The 25,205-nt window shown below is 52.8% G+C and overlaps 1 protein-coding gene across 3 annotated transcripts in view; it reads left to right on the top strand.

Annotated features, from left to right (window-relative positions):
• Positions 1–25,205, top strand: part of TMEM63C (transmembrane protein 63C) — a 43,532-nt gene that overhangs the window by 13,524 nt on the left and 4,803 nt on the right. For 2 of the 3 annotated variants that reach the window (XM_026120392.2, XM_026120393.2), the window contains exons 2-20: positions 10,861–11,081; positions 12,103–12,182; positions 13,821–13,908; positions 16,491–16,528; positions 17,031–17,173; positions 17,563–17,614; positions 18,045–18,153; positions 18,718–18,791; positions 19,093–19,173; positions 19,534–19,654; positions 20,242–20,375; positions 20,700–20,822; positions 21,314–21,467; positions 22,096–22,202; positions 23,115–23,201; positions 23,782–23,847; positions 24,003–24,165; positions 24,656–24,761; positions 24,986–25,153. In XM_026120392.2, coding sequence (XP_025976177.1) covers positions 10,884–11,081; positions 12,103–12,182; positions 13,821–13,908; positions 16,491–16,528; positions 17,031–17,173; positions 17,563–17,614; positions 18,045–18,153; positions 18,718–18,791; positions 19,093–19,173; positions 19,534–19,654; positions 20,242–20,375; positions 20,700–20,822; positions 21,314–21,467; positions 22,096–22,202; positions 23,115–23,201; positions 23,782–23,847; positions 24,003–24,165; positions 24,656–24,761; positions 24,986–25,153 — 2,092 coding nt within the window. In that variant the 5' untranslated portion in view covers positions 10,861–10,883. The remainder of the gene's footprint in view (positions 1–10,860; positions 11,082–12,102; positions 12,183–13,820; positions 13,909–16,490; positions 16,529–17,030; positions 17,174–17,562; positions 17,615–18,044; positions 18,154–18,717; positions 18,792–19,092; positions 19,174–19,533; positions 19,655–20,241; positions 20,376–20,699; positions 20,823–21,313; positions 21,468–22,095; positions 22,203–23,114; positions 23,202–23,781; positions 23,848–24,002; positions 24,166–24,655; positions 24,762–24,985; positions 25,154–25,205) is intronic. The other variant, XM_064512264.1, reaches the window with a different exon arrangement.

The following is a 25,205-nucleotide window of genomic DNA, read 5'->3' as shown; positions in this document are numbered from 1 at the left end:
ACTGCAGTGGCAGCTTAGTCAAATGTGGGGGAAAAGGGCTAGCATGAAAACGAATAAGCTCAGCTATGGTTATTCCTTCCTAATTGCTGTGTGCTCACTCCAGCATCTGCTTGCTCACATATGCATGGAGGAGGAGCTGGAGAATAGCTGCTCTGTGCACAGAATTTTCCCTGTGCTGGCCCAAACAGACCTCTCTGCCTGTAGATCCAATCATAAACAGTGTGTGTTCTCGGTTGCCTGTGGACCTCTAGGATTTGGCCGTATTCTCATGCAGAGAAGTGCTGCACAGAGCGAGTGCTGACCTGCCTGGTCCACAGCTTTCCTCCAGTAGACATTGATTTGTGCAGGCAGCTGCCAGATTGCAGAGGAAGCCCACAAATGTAGTCATGCTGAGGCCCCTGCTAGAAGGCTAGGTGCTGGGAACAGCTCTCGGATCTTGCTATCAAGATAACTCATACACGGAGCTTAGTCTGTCCTACTGCCGAAACCAGTCACATCTGGATCCGCATGGTGATGCTGAAAGAGGAGGGAAGGGCAGGGAGCTGGGAGCCATTTAGCAGCCACTGCTAGGGGGATGTGGCAAGGGAGGATTTTGCCCTGAAGTGCTGTGTTGGCTTAAAGTGAGTCTCAGGCCTCTTCTCCTGGGGCAGAGTGACCCTGCACAGGTTTTCCTAAATGTGGCAGCACCCTGCCACTCCTGAGAGCAGAAAAAAAATGCTTGGCTCCCCAAAACAGGGATGCAATCTCTCCCTCCTGATGGGTCAGGTAGTTTAGATGATTCATGTTGGCAGAGTGCATTGGGAGAGGGGGGTGAGGAGACAAGGGCAGGGAGGGAATGCAGTTTGTCCCAGAAACAGGCTCCTCCTGACCACGTCGGTTCCTCGCTGGGGCTCCTCAGTTCTGCTTTCCCCTTTTTTGGCAGAAAGGCCCTGGAGAGCTGGCGGGAGGACTTAGCAACTAGGGATGTGGAGTGGTGGTGCCGGAGGAGGGCTCGCCACTGAGGGGAGGGAGCTCACACGCGGTATTTCCGTCTGCAGGGTCTGTGCAGGCTCAGAGGGCCAACAGCTCCCATGCCTGCAATTGGCTGTCACCAGCAGTGAGCCTGGCAGACATTCATGCCCCTTGTAGGGAAATCAGTGTAGAAAAACTCACTATGAGATCTTATGGAAGGGGAAGGTGATGTTTATTTACAAAATCTTTAAGCAGGTTGATTTATCCATGCACGCTCTGACCCTTGTTCTCTCAGACATGCCGTTGGCTCCCACACTTGCAAGCATACCCTCATGCACACTTTGATGTGTGTGCCCACGCACTCCAGCCAGGATCACTTGTGGGAGATACAGAGGACAAGGGACGCCAACTGTCAAGTCTTTGTCACCTCTCTGGGATTTGCCTCTTGATTGGTGATACTGAATTCGTCTTTGAACATGTCTTTTGTACCCCTTTGGAGTCATCAGCTGCTGCGGGGTGTCCCTTGCCTCCAAATCTTGTCGACTTCAGCCACCATAGGCCAGGTTGTTGCCCATGGTGTGTTTTTCCGTGTTTGGATATATCTGTTTTGAGGTGGGCTAAGAGGGATAGGACTGGTATATGTGCTGTGTGAATCTGGTTGCTGTCCTGCTGGTGGTAGGATGCAGTCTTCTGCTGATGAGTTGTCTGTGCTATGAGCTTAGCAGAGTGCAGTGCTTTGAATCCTGGCATAAATAACATGTACCTCAATTTTACTGCTGGGGACAATGTCCCGGGAATGGTGTCTCTAATACAGATCATGCTTTTAACCCTTTATTGTACTTTCCTTATGGTGCTTCTCCTCACATTTCCATTCATGCACACCACATTCGTGCCAATGTTAATATTTCTGTTACAAATCTCTGCACATCCAGTGTGTCAGCTCCCCTTTGGTCTGGCTCAGCTCTCAGTGGGTCAATGGGGTCACAGCCACCAAAGACCTGGGAGCTGTTGCTCCAGGCTGATCTGCCTTTCCCAAGTGGATTGTATGACAGTACCAGTCTCTTAGCATCTTCAGGGAATGAGTTTGCCTAAAGCTGTTGGAAAGAGCCCTGCCCCAGGCAGTAATGCTGCCCAGTCCTGGCGGACTCCTGGCCTGGCCGCTTCCTCCTAGTGTCCCCCAAGGAAGCAGGGCCAGGCAGGGCACCCTCTCCTCCCCGCTCGCAGCCATCCCTGCAGCAGGAGCGACTGACCAGTGAGCCCTGAGCCACAGGAATTTGATGAATGACTGCAGTGATGACAGGGTGTGGAGGAAGTTTATCGGGACATGCTGGGGAACCTAGGGAGCCAGCAAGATCCTTTGCTCTCCAGGCCCGCACCTTTGCCCAGCCAAGCAGCAGCCTCTCCTCCTTCCCTTCCTGCGGCCTCTCCTGGGGAGAGCCCTGCAGCCAGCAAGACTCGGGAGGTAGACGGCCATTGCAGGAGGCATTTGCTGTTGCTGTGGCTTGTCATTGTAGGATGGCCCATTGTGGGCTTTTTCCCCTGTGCTAAAGTCAACTCCACAGTAGGATCCCTAGTCCAGGTCCTGGCCTGCCGCTTCAGAACAGAAAAATGTGGCTCTTTGTGCACCTATGCAAAGAGGGGGTGCGTGCCTGTGGTGGGAGTGTGGGGCTGGGAGCTCTGGGTGCTCAGACTGTGACTGCCTCCTCCTTGCTGGCTTGTGTCAGGCTGCATCCAGGGGGTCCAGATGAGGAGCTAGGAGCAGAGTCTGTGCTTGGCCTGGGACTATCAGCGTTGTGTGCTGTAAGGGTCCTGGCTGCCTTTCAGCTCAGGCTGTCAGTGCCGGGCTCCCCGGTCAGGAGAAAGGTAAGAGATGCCTCAGCCCCAGTCCTGCACCTCTGCACAGCTGTCAGCTGGCTGTCCCTCCTGGGCGGGCTGTGGGGGCTGGCCAGGATGCCTTGGCGATGGGCTTGGTGGGAAGACACTGCCTTCTGCAAGATGAGGAGCACCTGGATTTCCTCAGGGGCCTTGAGAATTTCTGAGTGCTTGTTTGTATCAGATGGGGTGTCAGGGAGGAGAGTGGCTGGTTTTGATACGTGCTGGTTTCAGTTTCTGATATGACACAAGCAGGTCTCATCTCCTGTTTTAAGCTGTGGCAGGTTAAAGTGCCAGCCCTGAGGCGGTGATGATGAGACAACTGAGGCTTATGCCCTTTTACTGTGCGCACTTCAGTCCTTCCCTTGCCAGCTTCAGAAACAAAATCTGAAGTGTCTGTGCCCCCAGGGCAGTCTCAGCCTGTCTGGGCAGCCCTGTGCTCACTGCCTTCTCTCTGCTCCTTTCCCTGGAGGGGCCCCTCTGTCTCAGCCTTGGTGAGAGCTGTCTGTGCAACTGTAGCTACTACTGCTGTTGGAGGAGAGCGGCATTTATGTCACCTCATTCCAGGTGACTTGTCCAACCCACTGGAAAAAAAGAAAAGCAACAAAGCAATCCCATATCCTTCTGTAGCACTGAGCTTCCTGAGTTGAGTGAATTACAGAAGTGAGAGAGACACTTTTAGTTTGTTCTCAGTAAAATTGCTGCTGAGTTTTGCCAGGTCTTCAGCAGCAAAGGAAATACTCCTTTCTTCTAGTCCTCCAGAATGATCATGGAGCCCTTTGCTACCCCTTTTCCCTGAGAAGAGGGAGAAGTGTGATCTTGTAGAGTGGTCTCTGTTGAAGTTGCTTGGCTAGACAGCAACTCTAGTATTTCCTTTTGCTTGCACTCAAAAGGAGCAACCATCTAGCTCAGAGAAGCTGGTCTGGTGAGGTTTCAGTCATCAGAAAAGGCTATTAGAGGAGAAGGTGGTCATGACATGTCATACATTCCTCTTGCATGCCTCATTAGATCAGTGAAGTAGCAGCAATAAAAAGAGAGACCTCTTCTCCCACCAAGAGTCCGTGGAAGTCCTCAAGTGACTCATAGGCATAATGGCTGGAATATGGCTGCAGGTATTGATATCCTCTTTTCTGAGGTCTCAGCCTGATGGAAGACTTGCACATGTTGGCACAATCAAGTACCAGGGTCAGGGAGGGGATGTGGAAGAGAAATATTAAATAGATTTATTTGAGTAAGGTGAGGCATTGACTTTGAGGTGGTTTTCCTGAACATCTTTGGGGCCTGATGTGGCTGGAGGCCGCTGCAACTGTTGGGAGGAGAGGAGAGAAGAGGAACGGATAATCTCTTAGCAGTTCCCAAAGAGATTCCACAAGGGACAACTGAGGTAGGGTGGGACCCTGGCTAATGGATATCTAGCTGCTGCCCACTTAAACAGATTTCTATAGGAACTGTGGGCTGTGGGAGCCTGGTGACAGGGCTTGACAAGGCAGTGCAGGAGGATACACAGGAAACTTCTCTGCATCAGTGAGTTAAAGCTTGTCAACCAAATGTTTCTGGGTAGAAGCTGTCCCTGGTGGGTTCCCCGCTGAGCAGTGCTGGGAATTAGGAAAAGTTTGTCCTGCAGGGATCTCTCTTGGTGCAGCCTGCTCTCTGGCCCATGTTCCCGGTGCTGGAGGGAAGGATCAGCTCGCAGCATGCCAGCTAATGCTACCCAAATTGATGTTACTTGTGGCAAAGAGGCAGTGGGCACCTGCGTAGCAGCCTGCTTTGGGAGGAGCATTGTCAAAGGGCTGGTGCCAGCCTGTGCCACCATGGCAGCTGTGCTCAGTGGGTTTCCGAAGGGAAGAGATGTGGCATGCTGAGGCAAGCTGTGGCCTGCCAGCAGCATCCTTGGCTCAGCAGAGTGAGACGAGCCACAGCCGGAGGCCTACCCTGCAGAACAGCTCTGCGGAGGAGCGGAGCGGGGCAGAGCAGCACGCTCAGAGGTACTCCCAAGAGAAATCAGTTTTCAAGCATGGTTCCTGACAGCCTCCAGGCAGAGATCAGCTTTTAAGATTGCCAGAAAAGATTGTGCAGAAATCGTAGGTCCCAGCAAATAGGAGTGATGGTTTCTGTCAGCCCCATGCTCCTGGCATGGATTTGTGCTGAGCAGGGGGCTGCCATGAGGCTGGGTGGTGTGAGGCTTGGAGATATCTGCATCAGTATACTACTTCTTGGGAAAAGCCAGTTTGAGTAGGAAACTGTGTGTGGTGGTGGTAGGAGGAGAGCGAGTTCCCACTAAGACCAGGAGAAAGGACCAAGGAAGCACCAGATGGTTCTGCTCCCACTGGAGGCAGAGGCATGGCCTGAGAGGAGGGTAACCAAGGATGGGGGAACACACAGGGCAAAGGTCCTATGATTTGGGCTGTATGGTGGAAATGTAGGGAGCAGAGCAGATCCAGGGTCTGCCCCCTCCCACACTCCCATACACATGTTGCAGGCAGGGTTGGACCAACAGGGTCATCCTACCCCACACAGTCTCTATGTCTTTTGGACCTAGAGGCCGTTACTCTAAGAGGGAAGGGCAAAGGGAGAGCTCGTGAGGAAGACCTTGGACACGCATGGGGTTTTGGAGGGCCATATTTGTGTTCCTGCCCCTCTGTGCTTATCCCTGTGGGAGCTGGCTGCAGCCTGTGGTAGGCCTGTTATCCCCATGCACGGAGCTACCGTGTCAGAGAGGTCACTGTGCCCTTTGGCGCCAAAACTGCCTCTGTCACGCTTTCGCTGAGCTCAGTGCAGGGTACTGATGTGCCTTTTCCCAGGCCAAGGTCATTACTGCCTTCTGGCTGTGGTGCTCTGTGGTGCTGAGTCAGTGACAGTGGCTCGGATTTCCTAACCTCCCCCACTGGTCACCACAGTCACCCAAGGTCGGATGCTGGAGAGTTGCCTCCTCATCACAGGCCTCAGCACATCAAGGTATTAACCTGATCTCCTCATTACATCTGTCCTCACTTTGCTCTCCTGCAGCCTGGGCATAGCTCACTTGAAAAGGAAGAAAGGTGGAGAAGGTTGTCAGGTAGCAGGGAGGCTTGGTTTCTAACAGACATTGGGAATCCGACACCAACTTTCTAACCCTGAATTTTCTTCTGGCTTTTCGTGACCATGGGCAGCTCCTTCAATAGACCCGTGTCTCAGCTGTCTGATCTGCAAACAGAAATGAGCAATCCTCATTCTGCCAGGGAGGGATGGCCAAGGCTGAGTGAGTACAGGCATGCAAGAAAGCCTGGGTTAGTCATCTGAGTACTCCCAAGACTTTGTTTTGGTGTTTTGCTACTCCAGCTTTCCGTGAATATCTTAGCAAATGAGTTTGCTGGCAGGGTGCTTAAGGGAAAGACAATTTTTAAAAATTGCATTCACATAAAAGAAATGTCTTATTTTTAATTGGAAATCTGATTCTCTGGATTAGTGCCCACCCAACCAGAGAGGAGAAGCATATGCTGGTATATAAACAAAACAAACAGGGCACTGAATATTGAAGACAAACCTGTCACACTGGAAATGGTTCATAGAAATTATCCAGCAAATCACTTTGAATGGCAAACCTCATAAATTCACTGTCCGTTCACAGCCGTTGCAAACAAGAGAAACAAAGATAGCCTTTCTCTATTACTCTGCACATTTCCTGATCCTAATTTAGCATCTTTCCTCTAAGACAGACCTTGACTGGGTAGGCCATATGTTGTGATTTCTGCCGGTACATTATTGTTTCATTTTCCTAGATGTAATCCTGCCCCTTCCTGTGTTTCTTCAGTTGACTGTCACTGCTATTACTTCAGGGCAGCATCTGGCACAAAAAGACTCCTATCTTTGATTGGCAGGTGGCAGTACCATCTCCTATACAACTAATGGGAAGTATTTGCAACATCTTCTGGATGAGAATGCACCCACCCAGCTCTGTTATTCACATCATTATTCCCTTTCCACTTCTTAAAGATAGGGAAAAGCACAATGAGGGGAAGGGTTTCACCCAAAATGACACCATCAGTGATGTAACACAAAATAGAAACTGGTCTAGGGTTTCTATCTTTTTCTTGCTTGGACCTTTAAGATATGGTTGCAGAGTGCTGTTACCAGAGTATTTCAAAATGCTGAATTACCTCATAAGCTTGATGTGAAAATTTAGCTTAAGGGTTTTAACAGTAACCTTGACTCTGACCTACAGTGTCCATGTGATTCTCTCACTATATGTATCACTACAAAGTGCTATTCTTTAATATATCTCCTCCAGTTGGAGGGAGATTGAACATGTCCTACAGGTCTGAGATCAAGCTGTTACTGGCGTGCATGAGCAGAAATTTCTTTTTGCCATTTTTGCTGCATGAGCTGTTCCTAGAACATTTACATGATTTACTTATTTGGTTGTTCCCAGTGGTTATTTTAATGGTAACACGGCAATTATGTAATTTGCATAAGCTTCTATATGATCAGCACCATAAAAGGTGAAATAGCACCATAAAAGGTGAAATTAGCTGCAACAAATGATCTAGAAAGGTGCTGCTTGGATATCTGGAGATGGGTATTCTATCCTATCACCCCGGGGTATCTGGAGGTGAAGGGACCTGGACAAAGGCAGGAAAATGAGCTTGAGGTCAGCTTCGGAGGAGCTGCGAATTGCTGCAGGGGCTGCGCTATGGGACTGAGCACTGCATAACAGCTCCTTTGGGCAGTGGTGTTGGAATTGCATGGGAGAGAGGGGAAGAAGATGGACCTGTGGCTTCAGGGCTCTTCTGCCCCTAAAATTTCTTTGTGCAGTGAGACTGTCATTGAAAAAGTGATGTTTGGTGTGGTGGGGAAGAGCCAGGAGCTGGCTGGACTGGGTGGGTAAAGGGTTTGCACTGGAGAGGAAACATTGGACAGGCTTGCATGTGGACAGGAGAGCGGGATGACTAGCAGTGTCTGCAGGAGGAACCCATTGCTTTTTGTCCACTGGGAGCAAAACACAATCTGCTACTGGGGAAAGCGGGCAGCAACAAGGACTTGACAGGAGAAAACAGCCTTTACTGATCCCCATGGTGCTCGCTCCTTGCCATGCTGTGTTGCTCCTCCTAGTAGCATGAACACTGTGCCTAGAAACAAGTTTCAGGATCTTAACCCTGGGCAATGGAGTGGTGGCAAAGAAGGGACTTAGAGGTTGCTAAGAGTCCCCTTGTTTATTTGCTAAAGGTCCAACAGCTCCCTTGGTCACAGACACACACTCCTTGTTAACAAAAAGGCGATTTATTATTTAGCAGCTGAAAATGCCAGATGGTGATGGCTCTGCTGTTTACATGAGGATGGGAGGGAGAAAGACGTGCACACGAGGAAGAACAGATTGAGAGCATCCCTATACGAGAGGGCTGCCCCCGGCCAGAGGCCCTCGAGATTTCACAGCGAGCGGGAGGCAGCTGGGCTGGGGGAGATGGCTGCAGCTTGTCACAGCGGTCCACTTATTTCCCACAGGACTCCCCTTGCTAGAGTTCCCTTTTCAGAGGTTGTTATCTCGTCCAGGCCACACTGGGCCTCAAAGCTTGGGATTTCCCTATATTGTTTGGGATGCAAGCTGTGACTAGTGGGCACTACAGGGAAGCTTTACCAGTCCATGCCTCACTTCACACATGACACCAGGGATAGTACTGCAACCTTGACCCTACTGACATGCCCTCCAGGAGCAGGTATCAGCCCATCCCAGAGAGTGACCTGGCAGTTCTCCCAGCTTGGGCTAGGATGTCTCCAGACCCCATAGACTGGTCAGATCAAGGTATACATGTCTGGAGAACTTCCAAGGAGAAGTGAAGATATTGCAGGGAGCAGCATGGGCAGATCTTGTAGCAGAGGCTGAATCCAGTGCCCTGGGTGACAACGTACCACATATACAGAAAGAGTGACTGCTATGGGTCTGTGTGTCCTAGGGATCCTGATGCCTGTAGTTCAGCAGCTTCTGACATCTCTTTGAGGCACCTGTGCAGGTAACCAGATATCAGCCTAACCCTGGAGTAGGGAGAGCCTCAGGCTTTGCTGAGCTATAGCCTTCGTCCAAGCTCCCCTGCCAACCCTGTGGCTTCCAGTGAAGATTTTGTCTAGGATGGAATTTAGGCTTCAGAAGAAACAGCAAGTCACTTTCTTTAATTTGGAAATAGCAGGCACCAAGACTAGTTCTTTAGCTCTTCAAGCCTAAACTGTCAAGATACCCTTGGGAATCCATGATGTCCCCATGACTGCGTTTGTCAGACAATCAAAGCCCATTTTTGTCAACCTTCTGTTTGAAAACCTCCCTCTTTCCTTCCCCTGTCTTTTCCCTCCCTATCTTTCCTTTCCCTGGATGTGGAGGGCAGAGACAGTCAGTGTTTCAGGCCTGAAATGTGTCTCACTTCTACCCCAGCACCTCCTTCCTACCTGCTCTGCTCAACAGTGGAGGGGCATGTCTGGTCTTCTCAAGAACTTTAGGTCAGCACGATAATCTCCTCAAGCAAGAGACTGCCTATTCAAAGAGAGAGAGCCTGAGGCTATAATAGTGCACATAAAACCACGTGCTAATGCAGTCTCTCATCTGTCACACTGACACAGCAGAAGTAAATGTTTTCCAACAAAAGCAAATCCATGTAGATCTGAAGAAGATCCCCTTTCTAAGCTGAGATGTTTTGTGTGCATTCTTTCTGTGTTCCCCAAGGGCCCCTCAGTCAGGTTTCCTTTGGTGTTAAAGCAGAATTGATCCAGTTTGGTCTTGATGGGGAAAAACACCATGTATGCTTGGCATGTTCAGGCCACTGAGGTCTTTGCATCCTCCTTCCCTGCTGAATAAGGCTGTGGCTCCTGTTTCTCTTTGCCTGTCCTGTCTGTGTGGACTATGAGCATCCTGCAACAGGGATCAACTTTTGCTGGGTGACTGCAGGGGTCACAGTGGGGTCCTGATTGTGCCTGGAATATAGATAAAAAGGAGGGAGATGAATGAATGCCCAGTGGCTGGAATACAACACTCACAGGAGTCATTGTTAATGGACACAGATGTTTCATGTGGTTCTTGCACAGGCTGTGGTCACAATAGCATGTCTGCGGTGCATGGCACTTGTGTAAGAGGCTTTAGACAAGGTCTCAAAACAGCAGGGGTGTCTAGTGCATGAGGGAGAATTGAAAATACTTATTTTGTGTCAGTGTGGAAAGCTGCCACCTTGAGGGGAGTCACAGCAGCAAGGTAGAAACCCCAGGGCAAAAAGGGAAGCATTCAAGGGCACCATGGAGAAAGGGATGAAATTATAGAAAGTGAAAAGCAGAAAAGCATTTCCTTTCAATGAGAACTGTAGCCCACACTGTCAGCGCTCAGGCAAAGTGGGGGAAACCTTGACATTTAGGATGTTGAGAAGCTGATTTTTCTAAAGACTTCAACGTGCCCTGGAAGTAGCGGTCCTGTTCTGTCAGGAAGATAGAAGGGAGGTCCCCTGACTCTCCAGTCACACCAGCCGTGGTGCTAGAGGATAAGAGAGAGGGCTGGGGGAAGGCCCACAAACAGCAGTTTTCTGGATGCAGGGAGCAAAGCAAGTGCAGCCCCAGCAGCCCACCTGCTAATGTCATTGTTGCTCTTATTAACAGAAGTTCAAGCAAATATTCCTTGCTCATGTCTGCTGACTATGCCAGGGTGGCTGTGATTCAACCGAGCTTCCGGGAATGGGAGGGAGAGGTGGTGAGGGACCTGTCTCAGGTATGATGGAAACAACCAAATAGTGTGGGGTTTAAGGGAGTGGGGAAAGCGAATGAGGTAGCTGTGAAATTTCTTCAGCACACCCTCCTGCTCTGTGTCCCACAGCCCTTCCCTGGGAGAAGGGGAACTGGAGAACATGAGAGTATGGGGTGTGCTCAGTCAGTTCTGTTCTGATTGCTCTAGCGTTTCTGCTCCAAGGCCACAAGCCAGCTCCATCCCTCCTTACCCTTAGTGAGCTCCTCAGACCTCTGTGGGGGACCTGGAGGAACCACAGCCCCTTTTCCAGCAAAAGCTCTCCCATCCTCACCCCAGTCTCTGTGTTGCAGGGTGAGGCCCCATTGCAGCACCGATGGACAGTGCGTACTCAGTGGAGCCAGTGCCGCATGGTGCCGGCCCCACCTCGCTGGATGTGCTCAGCTTCCTGGACACCCTGGCAAACAGCACAGAGGAGCAATGCTTCAGTGCCCGCTCCCGCAGCACTGTCCTGCAAGGCCTGCCTTTCGGTGGCGTGCCCACTGTGCTCGCCATCAACTTCATCCTCTGGCTGGTGAGTGGGGCTGGAAGGGCACCATGTCTGTGGGCACCACTCCCCCATGCCCACGGAGTTCCTAGGGGAAAATGAAGCACCAGGGCTGGAAATGGCCTCCTTGGCCAGCAAGCTCACTCCCCATATCCCAAACTCTAAGAGGAGGCATCCCTGAGAAACCAGTAGTGGCTGTGTCCTGAATGAAACCCTCTTGGCACTTCTCTTCCATGCGTTAATTGGAGAGTGCTACAGGAAGAAGGTGGGCCAAAAGGTGTTGTGGTCCCTTTATATCCTGCTACCAAGTTCTGTGTGCTCTGAGTAGCCTTCTAGCCCTGTCCTCTGAATCTGTAGGACAGCCCTTGCTATGGTGGGATTTGGTAGCTACAATTACGCCAGAGTCTGGTAAATCCCTCTCACTAGTGCTGTGGGATGGTGCAGTGGAGCAACGCTGTAGGTTGCCTGCTCAGGACACTGTGACATGGTGCAGTGGGAAAGGGGCTGAGCCACCCGTGCACATGGGAGCGTCTGCTACTCATCCCACCAGCAATGCTTGACCAGGAGGGGAAGAGTGGACCTAGTTTGGGGGCTGTAAGTAAGGTTGTGTGTGGACGTAGAGTCCCCAAGGAGAGGATGTCTGTGAGCATTCGTGCCGTGTGTGTGTCAGTGTGGCCATTGTTTGGGACAGTGTGGGTGAGTCGTACAGCATGGGGGGAGCAAGAGCTTTGCCCACACTGTGGTAGGCGGTAGGTGACCACTTGGGCTGCCACAGAAGTGGTGGTTGCTGTAACCTCAGGGATAGCTGCCTCCCACTTGCAGGGGTCTGTCATGGTACAGGTGCATTTGAGATGTGTGGGGTCACCTGCGCTGTGTCAGTGTCTGTGTTTCCATCTTCCAGCACCTGTGGTGAGATCGTGGAGCAGGAGGAGGTTGGCTTGAGAGGCAAATTTTGCGTGCACTTGGGCCCATCAGCAGGAAAACAAAAAAGAGGGATACGAGACCCCGCAGCAAGACCCTTCACCTTTCCTCTTCCCTCTTGTTGCAGCTTCTCCTTCTGGTCTTCTCCTGCCTTCGGAAAGCAGCTTGGGACTATGGGCGCCTGGCGCTGCTGATGGACAATGATAGGTGAGAAGGTCATAAGGCCACTTGTGAGTGACAGGCCCCAGCCAGGCAGGTGTCTCCCACCTCAGGAGCAGGCCAGCCCCACAGCCCTCAGCTCCAGCCTCTTGGCTGAGAGGAGGCAGCAGAGGGGCTGGGACTGCAGCATGACCCACATAGGAGCTGAGCAGGTGCTTCTGGTCCTCCTTTCCTCTGGGAATAGCCTGGCTGTCCTTGCACCATTGGGGCCAGCTCTCCTGGCTGGGAACAGACGAGCATGGTCCACTGCAGGGAGAGGGAAAGCCCCGGCAAGCTTTGATTCCTTCTTGCAGGTTCAGAGCTGAGGCTTTGCTTGGGGGCAGCATGTTATGGGAAATGAAAAGGCAGTAGAGACCATTACCCAAACAGGTTAAACAACGTGTCCCTCGGCAAGGACTGAGTGGTGGTCTGCCGGGGTGGCAGCACTTCTGATAGTCGCCTTTTCCTCTCCACACCAAAAACAGCTGAATCTCTCCAAGCACGTGGAGCTCCTATGAGTAACAGCACTGGGCATCTGGTGATGGTGCTCTTGATAACAGGGAGTACACCATCCTGGGAAAGAAGGAGGCCCAAGAGCTGCTTTCTGGTGAGGACTGAGCCACCTTTCACTCCTTGCTGCGCTCTGAGGACTGAACAAGGCTGGCCAGAGAGGGAGATGGGGGGAGATAGACAGCAGTAACACTTTTGTTCACGTCACCAAGGCAGGCTAGGGGCCCGCCTTCCCTTTCCTACCCTCTCTGCAGGGCTAAGCACAGACTGCCACAAAAAATGTCACTGTCACAGTTAAAGCAGAGCCTTGGCCAGAGCTGGGCCAGATTTCCTGACAGGTTGCACTGCCCACAGCTGCCAGCAGCTGCTTGCACCCAGAGTGCTGCTTGCCCCAGGCCAGCCACGACGCATCTTTCTTTCTACAGGCTGGTACATGCAGGAGGGGTCTCTGCAAGGCCTGGGCTGCCCACAAGAACAAACTTTCTAAAAGCCTATTTCCCATCTTTTCTCCTCTCTGGATTCTCCTGGACTTGGGCTCTGGATCTAAGCCTGGAAATGGATGGGCAATGTTTTCTTTCACTGGAAAGATCAAAGGGGCAGTGAAGATTTAAAATGCAAGATCTGGTTAAGAGTCATTTATTGTAATGTCATTTAAGAGGGCTGAAACCAGTGGAATATAAAAATCCAGTTCACCAGGCCCTTGTCCTCGAACTAAGGCAATTCTCCACAAGCAGCCGCACTGTGGGCCCCGGCTGTATGGCAGCCTGGGGTGGCCTCCCTCCAGGCACTGTGCACATCCAGGCTCCAACGCAGGACATGTGTGGGGAAGGGCAGGCATTTCCCAGAGGGCCTGGGGGGCTCAGAGTACTGCTCTTGTATGCTCCAAACAGTCCTGCCTCCCAAGGGCTCCCTTCTGAGCAGCCTGTGTATTCACTCGTCCAACCTGATAATTTCAAACCCAAACGTGTCTTCCACCCACTGAGCCTGGTGTGCACGAACCCTGTATCAGCCTGGCTGATTTCCCAGGAAAAGCTCAAGGAGGGCAGGGTGCAAGTCACTTTTCCAAGGGTGCTCTTTCTCTCCTTTCCATTTCTTCTCTCATGCCTCACCCCTTCCTTTCTCCCTCTCCCTTCAAAGTTTGACGTCGCTTTTCTATGGCGAGCAGAGTGAGAAAGAGAAGTCCCCGTCCGAGACCAGCCCCCTGGACGTGGACAACAAAGACGTGGTGAGTACCCGCAGGATGTGGTGAGGCAGCCAGCTCTATCCTGTCCAAGGGGACACTGTTGTTCAGAGGAACCTCAGGTCAGAAGTTAACAGCGAGAGGTTAAACTCTCAAATGTAGTGTTTCCTGTTTAACACCCATTAACAGCAGGCCTGGGAGCTGCTTTTTGTGTGCCAGGAAAAGCTGAAGGGTTTCCTTGACCTGGTTTTCTTGGTTCTCCGGGCACTTACCATGAGGGGTGGCTCGGAGGGGACGCACCCCGCCGGGGTCTCCATCCCTAGCTGCGCTGCTGTTGGTGCTGGCTGCAGGGACCCAGTTGGAGCACGCTGCCTTCGTGCGCCCGCCAGGACCCTCGCTCTGTGCTCCTGCAGGGACGTTTCTTCCCCTGGTGGGACGGTCCTCCCCAGGATCGCATAGCCTTGTTGCAGGGCACAGGCCACTTGTACTTGCTTTAAGAGAGCTGCCCCACAGCCCTGCCCTTGGGGAAAGGGAGTTTCTCTCTATGGCTCCTGAAAGGCACCCTGCTCCCCCCGTGGCATAGGGGACACGAAGCAGTCAAGCTCTTCTCCAGAGGAGGAGCGGCAAGGCCAGGCGAGTCCCTTGGCCTGTAGTTTTCCCTCCTTGCCTCCCTTGCCAGCCCCTGGGAGCACTGCTAGCTCCCTTGGCCCGCATGCCCACCTCTGGGGTATTGGTGGGCTGCAAGTGCATGCTTTTGAAGTTGTCTTTTTTTTCCTATGTGGCATCAGACACAAAACAGGCTTCGCTAGCAACAAACACAGACTGACATGTTTCACTGTCTGTTTCTCTTCCTTTTCTGGCAATAAAAGCTGAAAAGTCAGTCAATGCTGTATAAAAAAAAGTATATTAAAAAAATACAACTAGGCAGAAAAGCTAAAGAAGTAAAAATTTTGCAGCTGGCAGGAGGACTATTTAAAGATGCTGTACTGGATGCTCTGGGCAAGTGTATACTACTCATCAAAAGTAATTGAGAAAGACCAAAAGGAAAGCCAGCATGGCTTAAACAGCAGGTTAAGAGAGATTACTAGATATAAGAAGACAGTCTTTAAAAAGTTAAGCTGTTTCAAAATGAGGAAAATCTAAACTCTGCCAGGTTAGATGTAAAATACAGTAAGACAGGAGGGGGAAGAAGGGATTTTGAGGAGAAATTTGTAGAAGATATAAAAACAAATACTATTTTTTTCTTCAAACACATCAGAAACAGAAAACCTGCAAGGGAGTTGGTAGGATCAATACATGTTCAAGATAGAAAATGGTTGCTTGAGAAGGTAAGACTATAGCAGGAAATCTAAACTAAGTTTGTGTCTGTATTCAGTGTAGAAGGGATTGAAGAAATTCCCACATGGGAACCCTTCTCTGTTTGTGCGGATGTACTGGAGGATCTGTCTGAAAGTGGGGTTGGAGGATAAGGTTGTAGAAAAAACAATCTACTGAATTATTATTATTGTTACAAATTCCCAAGAGCAGTATTCACCCAAGGGTTCTTACTGACCTCTGAGGTGAATAGCTGAATTATTAACTGCATAATCTCTCTCTTGAAACTGGAAGTTCTAGAGAGCTGGAAATTGGCTAATGCAGTGCTGGTTTTTTCAAGAAGGTTTCTGGTAAAATTCAGGAAATTACAGACTAGTGAGCTTGGCATCCGTATGGACAAATTCTTAGAAACTGTTTTGCAGGGAACTACTGAGTGTGACATATGAGGAGAGTCAGCCTGGCTTCTTGACAGGCAGTCGGGCCTCTGAGCTACAGGGAGTCCTTGGAGCCAGCCAGGCACATGGGACAGGGGGAGATTTGGTGGAGTCTGCTTGGGTTTCCAAATCCTCCCACTGCAGTTGTTCAAAGCTCAGCTGTGGGGTAGGAGAGGTCATGGCATGGATAAAGCCAGGGAATGGAGAGGAGGAATAAGCCATTGGCTTTCACATGGGAAATGGGTAAAGGCAATCTCCCAGGGATCTGCCTGGGGCCTTCCTTTTCAGAGTCTGCATAAACTGGCTGGAAAGGGGGCAGAGTGGTGGACAGAGTGTACTGATATACAGCTGTGATGGGTAGGACTGCAGAAGGACCTTGAACTCAAATGAGATTTAGTGTAGGTAAATGTGAAATAATGTATATGGGAGAAAAATCCGAAATATTACATGCAGTGACAGGTTCCGAGCTGTTACTAGTAGAGAACAAGATCTTGGCGTTGTCCTGTATTGTTCTATGGCAGTGCTGGTTCAGTGGTCAGCCATGGTCAAAAAAACATGTTGCATGTTTGGCACTATGAGCAAAGGTACGGAGGATTTATGGAAACCAGGAGACTCTTTGACAGAAATATCACTGTGTTTCCTGCTCTTTTCTAGCATCTGCTTTTGGCCACTATTGCAGCTGAGGCCCTGGGCTAGGTGTACCTGCAGACAGCCCTGTGCTCTCTCTCTGCTTGCTTGGCCAAGAGCAGAGCATGGCTCAGCCCCTGGGGGCCTGCATCACCTCTGCAGCGTCTCACATGAGCCATGCCCCAAGCCCAGTGCCACGTGGGGAGGTTGGGGTGGTCGCCCCCAGCTCATCCTGACTCTCTTCCTTTCCAGGGATTCTGCTCATGGCTCATTTCTATCTACCAAATGAAGTAAGTGCATGCCTCTGGCGTTGCCTTCGCTGGCAGCCCCCTGCCACTGCCCAGCTCCAGGGAGCTGGTGCCCTCAGGTGGTCACTAGCTCTGGAGCCACCCAACAGTCAGCACCGCCAAGTGAGCTCCCACGGGGACCAGAGGTGGAGGAGAGTGGAGGGAGCCCTGCTAAAACACCCCGCCAGCGAGAAGGAGTAGAAGACTTCTCTCTGCATACCCTCCGTGGCTCTGCTGTGCCCAGGCTCGTGTCCCAGAAGAAAGGGCTTTAAGCTCTTCTAGTAGGAGCAAGTCCCATGATGGGCTGGCAGCCTGAAGGCTCTTTGCTTCCCCTATTTCTTCTGTGCCTGAATCCCCTGTGCCACAGGCAGGACACCATGAGTTTCCTGTGGGTTTTGTGAAGCTGGAGCAGCCAGTGTCCCTGGAGTGGGGAGGGGGTGGGGGTGCTGGCAGAGGAGGGGAGGCAGCATCACTAGCACTAACCTGCACCACCTCTCTTCCTCAGGGATGAGGAGATTCAGAGTAAATGTGGGATCGATGCCACCACATACCTCTCCTTCCAGCGGCATCTCCTGGTCCTGCTCATGCTGGTCTGTGTGCTCTCTGTGGCTGTCATCCTGCCTGTCAACTTCTCGGGGGACCTCCTGGGTAGGTGCTTCCCCCAGTTTGGGGGTGATTCATGAGTGTGGCACAAGCGACCCCAGCCATAGGGTGAGCAGCATGCACTGTGCTGCAGGGACGGAGGGCAGGACCACACTGTCATGAGCCAACACTTGAGCAGAATTAAGCTATCTGGAGGGCTGATCCTGCATAGCGGGACTATGCCAGGAGCTGGCCCCATAGACAGAGATTGGGCTCAGTTGTGGGAGAGAAGAAATGAAAGATGCTGAGGAACTTCAGGGGTGGCAGGGGCTTGGCAGAGAGCTGGGAGATGAGTGGAGACGAGGGAGCAAAGATGGGCCACCACAGCAGTTACCCTGGGAGCACACACTACATGGGATTCCTGTAACCTCCTTGCTTCTCCTCTTCTCTTGCAGGAAACAATCCCACCCACTTTGGGCGGACAACCATCGCCAACATCCCAACACAGTACGTGGCTTGCATGTCTTGGGGGACTGTGTGTGCTGCTGCTGTGTTTAGCACTGCTGGGAGCGCCAAGGCATAGCCCCTTGACCGTGCCAGGGACTGGTCCATGTGAGCAGCACGCTACTGGCAATTGTCCATGTGTCTGTTTGCACTGCACGCAAGCACAGTCGTGACAACCAGCACGCTTGCACTGCTTGCTACACCCCTGCTACCAGCAAAGGTTGTATCAGGAGTAGCCTGGGCAGCCTCATTTCTACAATATTTCAGCTAACACCCTGGAAGCAGCCCTTTCTGTTCCCTGAGGAATGGGTCTTGCAGTCCTTGTAAGGACTGGGAGGGCCGGGCAGCGATGTGTATGGTGCTGAGCACTGAGCTGGTCTGCGTGACACATGGCCACTGCATGGGTAGCTGATCCAGCCTTTGTCTCCTCTAGGGACCGTCTCCTGTGGCTGCACAGTATCTTCGCCCTCATCTATTTCATCCTCACCATCCTCTGCATGGCTCATCACTCTGTCCATCTTGAATACAGGGAGAACGAGAAGGTGAGCAACTTCCCCACTCTGCCAACCATCATCTTTGCCTTTCTCGGCACAAATGGACAACTGTGTGTGGTTTACAGAAAGGATGATTCCATTGTATAAAGAGAGCTTTACAGTCTGGCACTGGGCAGGCAGGGAAAGATAAGGTGGATTTCCTCAAGCTTCTGGAAGAAGCCTGGTAGCCCAGAGGCAAAACTGTCTCTTATTGCTGACTTGTTGCTGAGATTAAAACTTTGCTGTGTCCAGCTCTCTGTGAGGTTGTAATGTCCAGCTGTGCTTCTGGAGTCTGGGAGCAGGCTTTGAGGAGGTCTGCATTGACTCAGACTCCATGGCTGGCAGCCAGCACTCCTGGTAGGTGCGGGGATGAGGGATCATTCTCCTATCTCCATCACCATGTGAGAGCAGGATTGTGCTGAGTCTCATCCCTTCCCTTTGTGCACATTCCTTCCTCATCCATATGGTGGAAGCAGTGACCCTGGCCACAACATGCAGGCAAGCAGGACGGCAGTGAGATGTCCCGCAGACCTTCTACCCCCATCTGTCACCTCTCCCCTTCTCCTCCCCCAGGTTGCCCGGACACTGATGGTCACCCGGATTCCCAAGGAGATAACAGATCCTTCCCTGATCATCAAGCATTTCCAGTGAGTAGCACCATATGACACTCTCACCTCAATAGCGCAGCTGATGCACACCATGTGCTGAAGGCAGGCAACGTGCCACAGCCCTTGCAGGCAGGACGGCTCCACGCTGGTGCAGAGAAGGCAGCTGGCCTCTTCTCATGCAGCCTGGTCAGGGGTCTTACCAGGGTTGGTGGACCTTGCCGGTCTGGCTCGCCCTGTAGGGAGAGAGCTAGGGAGCTGGCAGTGAGCTCCCCTGCTCTGGGGAGGGGAGGCTGTCCCTGTCCCCCCAGCTCCCAGTGTCACTGTGTCTCCATGCCCACAGCGAGGCCTACCCCAGTTGCACCGTCACCAACGTCCAGTTCTGCTTCGATGTGCGCAAGCTGATGAAGCTGGATGCGGAGAGGTGAGTGTGTGCTGGGGCCCCTGGCCCACAGCTCTGCCCTTCTGTGCACTGGTATGGCCCAGATGTGCATGCCCTGCTAAGCCTTGGTGTTTGCACCTGGTGGGCAGGTTTCCCACACCTTTGCTGGCTATGCTCAGGTGAACTGCAGGATTCAGCAAAGCAGCGCCCCTGTGCCAGATGGAGCCTGCCTGGCAAGGGGGGACAGCTGGCTCAGACCACAATGGTCCCAAGCTGGCAACATGGCTGTGGAAGTCTGAAATGGCTCCTGCCCAACAACTTCAGAGAGCTTGTCTCTCTTCCTTGAGGGGGATGGAAAGGAACTCCCCGAAAAACCATCATCTCTGGCTCTGTTCCTGGCAGGCGCAAGGCAATGAAGGGGCGACTTTACTTCACCACCAAGGCACAGAAAGAGGGGAAGATCATGATCAAAGCCCACCCTTGTGCCCGCATCTTCTGCTGTCGCATCTGTGGCTTTGAGGAGGTAGGAGGGGAGCAGGCAGGGCTGGAGACAGTATGTCCCCCAGCAGAGAGGCCGGGGCTGCCTCGTGGCAGGAAAGCCTCTCCGAGAGCCTTCCTTTCACCCGCCACACCAATTTCTGATGGGCTGCTTAGAAATCTCCCTCTTGCCATAAACATCAAGGTTGAGGAGCCCCCAGAGCCCCTTGCGGGCATCAGGACACCCAGGAGTATCTTCTCCCCAGCACTGTCCTTTGAGGCCTTGACAGGCACCGAGGTACTGAAAGGCAGTCAGCTTCCCATTGCAGTCCAGACTGCTGCCTCCACAGCACAGCTTCTGCCACTCTTTTGCAAGCAGTGTCTGCTAGAGAGGCTGGTGTGATGCGCAGTGACTTGCACGCATTGCCCACGATGGCTGATGCACTCCCTGAAATGGGATTTGGCAGCTCTTGAATCTGAGATTACAATCCTTCTCCAGCGTGGCAGATGCTCCTCTCCCTCCTGCATGCTCAGAGGGCCCTGGTCCTGGACAGGTGCTTGTGAGCCTGCCCCCCGTCTGCTCTCTCCCTTGCCCTCAGCAAGGAGAACCCTGCAAAGCCACCTTGCCCACAGGTGGATGCCGAGCAGTACTATGGGGAGCTGGAGGAGAAACTCACGGACGAGTTCAATGCCGAGCGCAATCGCATCACGCTCAAGCGGCTCGACATGGCCTTCGTCACCTTCCAGGATGAGAGGATGACGGCTGTGTGAGTGTTTGTCTCTGAGGGGGAGGCTGTGACCCTGTGGTCCAAGCATATACACCGCACTGCTGCCAGGCTGGGAGTGAGGTGGGGTTGGGGCCACTGCCTCTGGGGACAGCAAGGGGATCTCAGGGCACCGCCCTAGCTCTTCCAGCCAAAGCCAATGATAGATTTGTCCCAGCTGTGTCTCCCGGCTGAAAACAGGATTGCTCTGCAAGAAGACCACAGCCTGGGATTGTGGGAAATGTGTTACAAGAAGTGGGCGAGGGAAGCAGGGGCAGACCTGTCCCCTTGGCTCAGACCTGTCCCCTTGGCTTTCTTCTTCTGCAGGATTTTGAAGGACTACAGTCACATCAGCTGTCGTAAGCACCCCCAGCAATCCTCTGTGACTACAGTGGTCAAGTCACACCACTGGGGTGTTTGCTATGCTCCTGCGCCCAGTGATATAATCTGGTAAATTCTGTTGCGGGCCGGGGCAGGAGGGAGAACAGCCACGCAAAGGGGGAATCTGTGGCCGTAGGTACAGGGCATCTTCCCAGGGTGTGCAGGGGCTGAAGATCCCTCTCTGTGGCCTTAGCAGAAATCACTAGTGGTGACTGGGGTGATCATCATAAGGGTGACAGGACTTGGCCCGGCAAGGCTTGAGGGTGATTGCCAGTCTCTGATTTCTCTGGCCTGCCTCCAGAGTCTCTCTGGTGGCACGGAGCTGCTCCTGCTGTGATACTCAAGTCCCGGGGGCTCTGCCAGCAGCTATGCAGTGGTTCTGGGAGCAGGGAGAGGAGCAGGGAGAGGGTGGGCTCAGAGCAAGGACTGCCAAGAAGGTCAGTGCGTACAGCAGGGACTGGGAAGCAGTGTGGTAGCACATTTTGGAGGGCACACTCGGAGGCCCAAGGATGCATGGCTTGTCCTCTGCCCCATGTCCAAGACGTACTTTTCTCTCATAGGGAGAATTTATCGGTCCGTGGCACATCGTGGTGGGTGCGATTTATCCTCCTTAATATCTGCCTCTTCATTCTCCTCTTCTTCCTTACCACACCGGCCATCATCGTCAACACCATGGACATGTTCAATGTCACACGGCCTGTGGAGAGCCTCAAGGTAGTTGATAGGGCCCAGTGCCAGCCTCCTCAAAGAGTCCCACAGGCTTGTCTATGTTGGGAGAGGGTCCTGGCTTTGTGCTGGCCCGAGGACATGAGCCATCACTGGGACAATTGTTGATGAGAGGCAAGGAGAGCTTGTGCCACTGTTTGCCATCTCCCTCTTCTCATATGTGTTTTTGATGGCAGTCCTGGGGCCTCCATGCATACCTGAGTCTGGGTGTCTGTGCCTCAGGCTTGCTGTGTTCACACGGAAGGACAGCTTGGTGTCTGTGCAGGAGGAAAGGGGTGGGAACAACTCCAGGGTGTTAGAAGCTGCCAGCAATGCATCACCCTCCTGCTCACTGACCTGCTAGCTGGTGTGAGAGTGTTGGGTCTTTGCGCATGTCCATTGTGCCTTTTGCTGTCCTCACGCTCTTCCCTTCTGGAACAAATAGTCCTACAGTGCTCCCAGAGGGGATGCACCAGCCAGCCCAATTGCACACACCATCCTCAGGTGCACGTGTGCCAGGAGGCCTGAGGAGCTGTCTCCATCATGGCTGAGCAGTGTTGGTATGGGCAGGCACAGCTCATTCCTCCCTGAAGCCAGCAGGCTCCTAAACAGGTGTCTGACATCTCTTCTCTTGCAGAATCCCATCATCACCCAGTTCTTCCCTACGCTGCTGCTCTGGGCCTTCTCCGTCTTCCTACCCTTCATTGTCTACTACTCTGCATTCTTCGAGTCACACTGGACGAGGTAACAGGGCCCAGCTGCAATGCACCCCCCAAGGTTACTCAGGGCTGCGTTAGATGGGAGGAACCTCAGTAGGACTCATTGGACCCAACCTGCAGGGAGACGGGCAGTAGGTTCAAAGAGTGGCAGATCCCCACACCACCATGCCTGTTGTCCAAGAAAGGGCCCCAGCTCATGCCCAAAGGAGCCATTTCCTTGCCATGGCCCTGAACACATTCAGGATGCCAAGAAGTGCAAACAGAGCTGGTTTTATGAGGGTCTGAAGACGTTAGCAAAATGGATGGTGAATGAGGGACTTGCAATGGCAGGGCCATGGCTCTGATTTGGGAGGCACAGCCCAGCTGTGCTTGCAGACCTCCAAGGTGAAGGTGCAGATTGAAGATGCTCAAAGCCTCCTAACAGAGAAAGTGCTGCTACTGCTCAGCTTCTACAATTTGCTCCCTCTGTCTTGACTCTCTGTCAGTCCCAGCCCCTGCATGTGGTCTACTGAGTCCCCTCCTTGCAGGAGCCTGGCCCTCTTGCCTGCGCCCATCCTTCCTTCTTCCTCCCAAGGGCAGGAAAAGTGTCTCTGGCTCCTGCATCTAGGGTAGAGATCCAGCTCTCTCTTGCTGGGCCAGCCCATGCACAAGGTGCATGACCAGCAGATACTGTATTAGGAGGAGGCAGGGATGAAGGCTGTGAGAGGCTAAGAGAGCAAGAGCTTTCCTGACAGTATATTTCCTAATGGTGATTTCTCCACAGCCTGGGGAAAGGTTTTCCAAGGCCCCATTGTACAGCTCAAATGTATATTGCTTCCTCTGGCTGGTAGCAGTGCCTTGGTAAAGAGCTAGACCCCAGCTCAACCTTCTCTCACCCTGATCTCCTGATCTGCCTCTGGAAAGTGCAAAATTCTTCTCTTTTTTCTCCTCTCTCCAGGTCAAGTGAAAATCAACTCACAATGCACAAGTGTTTCTTTTTCCTGGTGTTCATGGTCATCATCCTGCCTTCACTGGGGCTGACTAGGTACTGGCCAACCTGCCATGCTGCTTTCTTTGCTCACCTGCAGGCAAGGGATCACTCACAGACTCCTTCCCTCCCTGCAAATGAGCCTAAAAAGGTTAAGGGGTAGGAATCGCTTCAGCTGCTGTTAAAAAGCAGCAGTGTCTGGGGAGGATCATGCTTGCTCTTCAGCAGTGCCCAGCCACTCCCAGCACCATCACAGACAGAAAAGTCCACTGCAGAGAGTGGGACAGCTGTGGAGCCTGCCAGACTGCCATGGCTAGCTCCAGGGCAATGTGCTGTTGTTTATTTATCTCTAACAGCCCCATGTGAGCCAGGGTGTCAGTGGCAGAGCCTCTCTGTACCACAGGGGCCATGCGGGTGGGCATGGGACAACACTCTGCTAGAGCCTTTGCATAGCCACAGCTGTGCCAGGCCCTGCCGGCCTGTGAAACCTGCCTGTTGATGGTTCCTGAAATAACAGCATTTGAGCTGCCTTTGAGCAAACTGGCTCTGTGCACGTGGAAAGCACACGCTTGCTGGATGTTCCCCTCATATTTCTCTGTGCTTTCTTTCTAAGCTGCTCCTCTTCTCCTCCCTTTAGTTTGGATCTTTTCTTCCGATGGCTCTTTGACATGCACTTTCTGGATGAGGCCGATATCAAGTTCCAGTGAGTGCTGGGGAGCTCCCTGACTTGCGCTGGTCCACACAGCGCTCTGGGCAAGTGGGGAGAGCCTGACCCTATCCCCAACCGCCTCCTGCCCCAGTGGCTCTCCCGGCTGCCTGCGTGGCCTCACTCTCTTCCCTCATTGTCTCTGGGAGCAGGTGCGTTTTCCTCCCTGATAATGGCGCTTTCTTTGTCAACTACGTCGTCACCTCCAGCCTGATTGGGACGGCCATGGAGCTGTTGCGCATCCCTGGCCTCCTTGTCTACACCACCCGGCTCTGCTTCGCCAAGTCTGAGCCCGAACGGCTCCACATCAAGCGGGTACGTGGCTCTGGCTGTGTCTGCACACACACAGCCCCCGTGGCATGCCAGAGACATGTTCAGTTGCCAGAGGCTGGCTGGAAATTCAGGCTTTCCTGGTCCTATGGGGAGGCATGTGAGGACAGGCCATCACGTAAAGAGTGCTGCTAGACCTTGGCCCTGTCCCCGTGGGGTGAGGTGTGCAGAGGCAATCGTGGGTTTGGGGACTGGCTGGGATGCAAAAGCGCCCCGTTGTGTGAGGAGGTGGGGGGTGGGGCTGAGCTCTGCAGGGCTGGTGAAGGAGAGGCTCCTCACCAGGGGTCCTAGGAGGCCAAGACCAGCTGCTGGCTCCTGTGTGGTCCCTGCAGAACCCACCGTCTCTCGGTCTGCTGTCCCTCCAGCTTGTCAGTGTCCTAGGGGAGGGACCAAAGGGCCCATCTCCAGCACCTTGGGTGCTCCAATTACGTAAGGTAGGAGCAGGAAAGTAACAGCGCTGTTGGTTGTGCCTCAGAGTCAAGCCTACCAGTTCCAGTTTGGGCTGGAGTACGCCTGGACCTGCTGCATCTTCTCAGTTGTCATGACTTACAGCATCACTTGCCCCATCATTGTCCCCTTTGGTAAGTACCAGCCTCCCGTGCTCCCAGCCCCACTGCCCCCATGTGTGAGAGAACACGTCTGTGAGAACAGCCTGCTTCAGTCACTAGGAGTGGTGGGGGAGCACAAGCTTCCTCAACGTCCAAGGGTGCCCTCCTATGCTGTCTCTTAGACCTGCTCCGCTCTCCCTGCACCCTGGCTCTCTGCACCATGCTCCGTCTGAATGTCTCCTGTTCCTCCTTGCCAGGTTTGCTCTACATGCTGCTGAAGCACATGGTTGACCGGTACAACATCTACTATGTGTACATCCCCACCAAGCTGAACCAGCGCCTCCATGTCGCTGCCATTAGCCAGGTCGTGGTGGCCCCCATCCTCTGCATGTTCTGGCTGCTCTTCTTCTCCGTCCTGCGCCTCGGTAGGGAGAGTTTGTGGCTGGCTCACCCCACCATTTCTGGGTGTTACAGATC

This window comes from Dromaius novaehollandiae, chromosome 5 (assembly GCF_036370855.1).
Source record: "Dromaius novaehollandiae isolate bDroNov1 chromosome 5, bDroNov1.hap1, whole genome shotgun sequence".
Taxonomy (NCBI): Eukaryota; Metazoa; Chordata; class Aves; order Casuariiformes; family Dromaiidae; genus Dromaius; species Dromaius novaehollandiae.
This window is presented reverse-complemented; position numbering and strand designations above follow the sequence as displayed.